Source organism: Lutjanus erythropterus, chromosome 10, assembly GCF_056507025.1.
Source record: "Lutjanus erythropterus isolate fLutEry1 chromosome 10, fLutEry1.hap2, whole genome shotgun sequence".
NCBI lineage: Eukaryota > Metazoa > Chordata > Actinopteri > Lutjaniformes > Lutjanidae > Lutjanus > Lutjanus erythropterus.
Window position 1 is genome coordinate 40334420 of NC_139326.1, and position 7077 is coordinate 40341496.

General features: G+C 37.6%; 1 protein-coding gene across 1 annotated transcript in view; it reads right to left on the bottom strand.

Annotated features, from left to right (window-relative positions):
• nr6a1a (nuclear receptor subfamily 6, group A, member 1a) overlaps window positions 1-6518 on the bottom strand; it is a 118359-nt gene extending 111841 nt beyond the window's left edge. Inside the window, exon 1 of the mRNA XM_084729309.1 lies at window positions 6230-6518. Coding sequence (XP_084585435.1) covers window positions 6230-6296 — 67 coding nt within the window. The 5' untranslated portion in view covers window positions 6297-6518. The remainder of the gene's footprint in view (window positions 1-6229) is intronic.
• Window positions 6519-7077: the final 559 nt, after the last annotated feature.

The following is a 7077-nucleotide window of genomic DNA, read 5'->3' on the forward strand; positions in this document are numbered from 1 at the left end:
TTATTTTAACTTAAAAACTAAAATAAATTAATCAAGCCAATCCTCTCTTAACTGTAAAGTACTTGCTAAATAAAAAGTCAGTTTCATCTGATCAATATAACTTTGAATCATTTGTTTGGCCTGTTCTAATTTTTATTGACTAAAAATCCAAATGTGTTTTATAGCAGCTGTTGGAATGAAAAGTCGTGACTTTACTTCTCTTTGTTACAGCACATACAGGGCCTCACTGTGATAACACACTTTCAGATCCCTTCATTCATCAAAATGTAGTCTTTAGATGGTGAAACCATCTGCTGTGGAGCGTGCTGTGAGATAAATCACCCTGTTTGAAATGCTAATCAGCCTGGCTCAAGAATTTCCTCGAATCTGCTGAAATTTTCTCAGAAAAGGTGGAGTCCTGGGATTTGCTCCCTGGCTTCACTGCATCTGAAATTAGTGAAATATATAGATCATTTCCTTCAATTTATTTTGTTCAACAAGAAAATCATTGCAACAGGAGGCCATATCGATATCTGATGTTCTCTGATTCAAGACAGTAAAGAAACTCATCGATCTGCACTGGAAACATACAAACTGTTGGCAAACTGCCGTGACATTTAAATGTTTAGTATTGAACTAAATAATGTGGAGATATTCTATAACATGTCTGATGTGATTGAGGCCCTGAAAGAGCAGAACACAAAGGACACATCAGATTGATTATCTAATCTCTGCTGGATTTACTTTGTTTCTGACAGAATCCTTCAGACTTTAAAACATCCATTTAACTAGCCTGAATATCCAAGACTCAGAGAAGACTTGGTGCTCTTTGTTTCTGTATTCATCTGTTTAAAAAAAAATAAATAAATAAAAAAGATCAGATTTTACCACTAACTGGTTGTAAAGCAGCAACAGTTACTATGAATTTTAATTCATTATTAATCATTTTAGGTATTTTGCAAGCAGAAACCTTTTCATTTACTTGTTCAGAATATGAGGATTTTATAGACTGAACTGAAGATTTGAATACGTCAACCAGAGCTCTGAGAAGCTGTAATCAGGGCTGCAACTAACAATTATTTTCATTATCCATTGATCTGCCTATCTTCTCAATTTAATGTATAGTTTAAAAAATGTCAAAAAAAAAAAAGCTTGCCACAATTTATCATAGACCAAAGACTCTTAATTTTCTGTCATCAAATAAAAGCAGCAAATCCTCACACTGAAGAAGCTGGAGGCAGCAAATGTTTGACTTTTTTGTTTGTTTGTTTGTTTTTGCTAGTTGGCAGCTATTTTTATGTCGATTGACAAATTGATTTGTCGTGAAATCATTGCAGTTCAAACTTAGGTTTTTTGCACCATTTTTGACATTTCATAGACCAAATGATTAGCCAGTTAATCAAGAAAATAATCAGCACATTCACTGATGATGAAATTATTGTGCGTTGTCCTGATATGCTGTGTGTGCAACATTCAGTTTAACTGTAGTAAAATGCTGCACAAGGTTCTGTAAATATTAACTTGGTTAATGTTTTGCTTAGACCTGCAACGATTAATCAAGTAATCAATTATTACTTGAAAACTATTTTGATAATTGATGAACCAGTTTGTCTAAGACATTAGAGGAAGGCGTCTTGGCCTTTAGGAAACAGTGATGAACATTTTTCACCATTTTCTGATATTTTCTAAACTAAACAACTAATCAATTGATCGAGAAAATATTTGACAAATCAACTATGAACAAATCTTTAGTTGCAGCCTCAGTTTTGGTCTCTTTACTGGAACAAAACTAACTGGTTGGGTCCATGTCTGCACCCTTTTTTATACAAAATAACAATTATTTTTAGAACCTGACCAACATACTGGCAGACCAATACTGACTCACTATTAGCCTGTCACAGCTGTATCAGTCTATACCTGTAATGGTTTATGTGTACATGCATGTATTTATGCCACAATATGAAAACTTTTTTTTTTCAGACCATCATGAAAATTATAGATTTTATTTCTTTATATGCAGCTTTTTATGTATATTTGATCTTTTTTCATTTAAATTAATATACTTATAATACATACATATAATGTGTATGCATACATATAATATATATTTAATTTAAATTAATATACATATATATACATTTGTGTTTACACATATATTTATGCAATACATTAAACATTTAACAGAACATAATGCAAATAGTGTTATTCTTTATTTGTTAGCTTATGCAGCTTATATATACACACACACACACACACACACACACACACACTATATATATATATATATATATATATATATATATACATACACATATATACATATGTCTTCTTCTTCTAAAAAGTTTTGAAATTTTTTAAAAGTTTACAGTTGCAGTGCCCAGATGTTATTTTTGACATTAAGTTTATTATTGAACTGTAACAATGCTGTGTTTGATGACCATAATAAGGGGTCACCACAAAAAAGAATCACACCTGATTCAAATGATCAGCTCGTCATCAAGCCTCTGCAGAAGCCTGACAACAGCCTGATCATTTGAATCGGGTGTGTTGGAGCAGGGAAACATCTAAAACATGCAGGACAGAGGTCTCTGAGGACCAGGGTTGGGAAACACTGCTGTAAAAGAATATTAGACAATATACCGATATCAGAATTTTTTTTACTCCCTAATACAGGTATTGGCCCCAAATCCAGCATCCAGTACTCAATAACTTAGTGTGTGTGTGTGTGTGTGTGTGTGTGTGTGTGTGTGTGTGTGTGTGTGTGTGTGTGTGTGTGTGTGTGTGTGTGCGCGCGCACGCGCTGAGGTGCAGCTCTCGTCACTGCTCTGTGTTGACACAGATCTCCTGATAGTGGAGGGAGTCAAGTTAAGAAGAAGAGGAAAACATGACATGATGGATCACATCTGCCTGCGTGGCCCCCACCCCCGACACCAGCAGCGGCCCCTCCTCCTCCCTCCTCTACTGTACTCCTCCTGGCTCATCATTCAAGCGTCACGGCAGGGGAGGGGGGTGTTTCACATCCTGTCCCTGCCCCACCCACTGCCAGCCGTCCCCCTTCACCCAGCCCTGAGGGGACGGCACAGACCCCCCCAGGCCAGAGCAGGGGCTGACAAAGCACTTTCTTTCTGCGAGGCTCTCTGCCCTGCTGTGCCGTGCCAGCCTGCAAACCCCTGAGGCCCAAACACAAATACTTCATCCCTCCACCCAACCTGTCCACCTCCTCCTCTGAGTTCAATTACATTAAAACAGGCACACTTCACTGAGCGCAGGGGGGGCAAATTCCTGCTCAATTCAGAAATCAATGCAGATTGAGTTTATTCTTCAAATGTGGTTATGTGGAGGAGCTGCAGCAGGAGCAGGAGCTGGAGGAGGCGCTGGCTGCTTTGTTTTCTCTGGAACAATATGAGGTGATAGAAAGGCTTTAACACTTCTCACCGGTCAGCGATGGGTTAACCAGCTGGACTCCAACATCTGTAACATCTGGCTTTCTTCTACGGCTAAAACTAACCATTATGTTCTTTATTAATTCACCGGCACACTGTTTTTATTGCATACATGCTTTCATAATTGCCCCTGTGTTTGAAATATGGCTGCAAATTATTTTAATTTTCGATCAATTTGATAGTTACTTTTCATGATTAATCATTTAATCTAGAAAATGTCAAAACAGTTGGAAAAAAAAAAAGAAAGCTCATCATAATTTCCCAGAGCACAAAGTGGTGTCTTCAGATGTCCTCTTTTGTCAAACCAACCATCTAAAACCCAAAGACTCTTTATTTACTGTCAGAAATGACAAAGAAAGCAGCAAATCCTCACATTTCAGAAGGTGGAACCAGAAAATGTTTGAGATTTCTGCTGGAAAAATGACTGAAATGATTTGATTGTCAAAATCGTTGGCAACTCATTTTCTTTCAATCAACTAGTTGATTAATTGGCTAACGGTTGCAGCTCTAGTTTGAAATGTGCTACAGAAATAAACCAGCCTTGCCTATTTTATTGAATTAATTCAGTTGTGATTTGGTCTATATAATGTCAGAAAAACTGTGAAAAATATCCGTCACCGTTTCCCAGAGTACATGATGACATTATTAAATTTCTTTTTGTTTTTTTTACAACCAAAAGTCCAAAACTAAAAGTTCGATGTCACAAAACGTTAGTTTACTGCTGACTACTACTCGTTTTATCACTACACGATTCTGAACAGCCTTTCCTCACACAGAATTATAATGATTAGGAAATAATGAACAAACTGTCATTTTCTCTTATAGAGACATATTATTATTTGTGACAGTGTGTACATTTCAACTGAATTTGAAAATTTCTCAGATTGAGTGTGTTAAAATGAATCCTTATAAAGGGCTGATCAATATTGTCAAACCATAACCAGCTTCTTTTGATTTATTAATTTCTTTTTTTTATCAATACATTTAGTTATTTACCTGTTTCTTAATTTTCTGTTATATTCTGTAATGGCAAATGCAAAAACATGCAAAATAATTAAATCTTTAAAGCTGTTCAATCTAAAGTTAGCAGGGCTGAAACTAACAATTTCATTTTGGAATAATCTGTTGATTATTATTCAAGGAGAAAGACAACAAATCATTGCATTTGAAAGGCTTTTTTGTGTGATATGCAGTACGATTAGTGGGGATGATCGGTTTTGCATTAAAATTTATTTTTACTGAAAAAAAAAAATTTAATCGCGATAGTATGACATTTGCTGGTGTCTGTACCACCAACAATCATCTGAAGAACAGGACTTTTACTCCAGGACATTTCTGCAGCACTTCATTATAATGCTGTTTCATCACACATTTTTCCTTTTAAAAAAAAAACTGTGATTTGGTTGTGGTTCTGCAAAAAATCTTTAATAATAATAATAATAATAATAATAATAATAATAATAATACTAATTGTGCAGCCCTATTGAAAATGATCAATTTTGATTTTTGATTTTCTGTGAATCAACTAATCAGCAAATGGTTTCAGTAATAAATGATACTATGCTTAAAATAAGTTGTTGATGTATAGATTCACATCATTTGTTAAAATAAAGGTTTTAGAATTTTTATTATGTATTGCTTTTTTTTTTTTTTTAGAATGCTCAAATGCAAATACCACAATTACAAAACCAAGACAAATGACAAATCCATCAAATTCCCCTGCAGGATTTCTCATATCTTTACCCTTTTATTCTACAATCGGGTGACACACGTTCCAATCAGACCACACAGTCCATGTTAACAGAAGACCCTGGGAGTGTGCTGGGAGCAGCACAGTTCAAGGAATTTTAATCTTGGAAATGTCAATAAATCTTCAGCCACCCGCATGCGGGGCACGAGATGGGACTGGCGCCTGGGACAGACACTGCTGCAAGGCATTGTGGGGCTTAGATTGGGCCTGGAACTGCGCAGTATGTTACATATGAAGAAGTAATTAATTAGAAGTAAACTGAATGAGACGTGGGGAAACTTTTTGACCACTGTGATGATCTCCGTGTAAGCAGACAGCAAAGTCAGAGTCATGTAAAAGCTGATAAATGAACCTTAAATTCATCCCCAGTGTGAACCCAGCATGTTTCTTTATCGCTTCATTTCCATCTCGTGCACCCTGGCCTGCTCTCTGCAGCGGATTTTGTGGGGACTAACCGCTGATGGCTTCAGGGCGTTCAGTCTCCAAGTTCAAAAGTTCACCTTTTACGATCTCCCCGAGGCTGACTGACCACCTCCAAATAAAAACATTCCGACCTCTGTTCCCAGCAAGCCCCGCTCTCCCTCTCTCTCACACACACATACACACACAGAGCTCAGGAAGCAAGCAAACACACAGGAATAATAAAGACAATCATTTCCTCTGATGCAAAACAAGGAAACAAACCAAACTCGCATACCTGCAACCCACTTCACCTCACTTGTTAAAATGCATTTAACCCTGACGTTCATTTCAACAAATAAAAATCACGGCAATTTTTTGTTTCACACATTCTTTTCTGTGATCGTTTCCATTGAATGCAGCCTACAGTTTCCAGGAGTGTGTGTGAGAGCTGACAGTGTGTGTGACACGCTCTCCTGCAGCACTGATGGATGCACTCTCTAATAGGAGCTGATCAAAATGTTGCAGCCATGCTCTCCTGTGTGGAGGTGGACAGCAGCAGTGTGTGTGCTGGTGTGTGTGTCTATGTTATAATAAATGTGCTGAGGTGTGTGTGTGTGTGTGTGTGTGTGTGTGTGTGGATGTGCATGACGCCTACCGTTGACGGACTTGGCGTTGTTCCTGTCCGGGTAGTCGAACCCATTCGTCCTCTTCTCTATCTCCATCCTCCTGCATGGGCTGATCAGCCCGCCGTCGCCTCTCACCGCCACGAAAACACCCCGCACACCGCCGCTGATGATGATGGTGGTGATGATGGTGAGCTGACAGCGCAGATGATGGTGATGATGAAGATGATGAAGGTGCAGCGTGAAGTGGATCTGCTTTGTCCCTGTCCTTAGCCCGGTTGGCTCACTGCTCGGACCGCCGTCCCATGATTTAGCCTACTGCTCCAGTCAGTCAGTCAGTCAGTCAGCGGGGATCTGATCCACACCCCCAGGGCTGCTGCGTTCACGGACTCTGAGGTGGGTGGGGGATAGCGCTTTTTTCCATCCAAATACGAATCTGACCCTGAAGCAGCCTATACAGTGATGGAAGAAATACTTTTACTCTAGTAAACAAATAAAAGTCCTACATCGATCTTACCAAAGTAAGTAAACGTAATACAAAAGTATTAACATTAGAGCTGCAACAATTAATCAACTAATTGATTATGAATCAATTACTAAATTAGTCACCAACTATTTTGATTACTGATTAATCAGTTTGAGATTTTTTTAAAGTCTAAATTCTCTGATTTCAGCGTTTTAAATGAATAAAATAAATCAATGAGTATTTTCTGGACATTTAACTGAGACTGTTGGGACAGTTAATATCTTTGGTCTTTGAGAAACACTGATTAACATTTTTCACCATTTTCTGACATTTTATAGACCAAACACCAAATCAGTTAATCAAGAAAATAATCAACAGATTAATCAAAAATGAAAATAATCAATCAATCAAGTA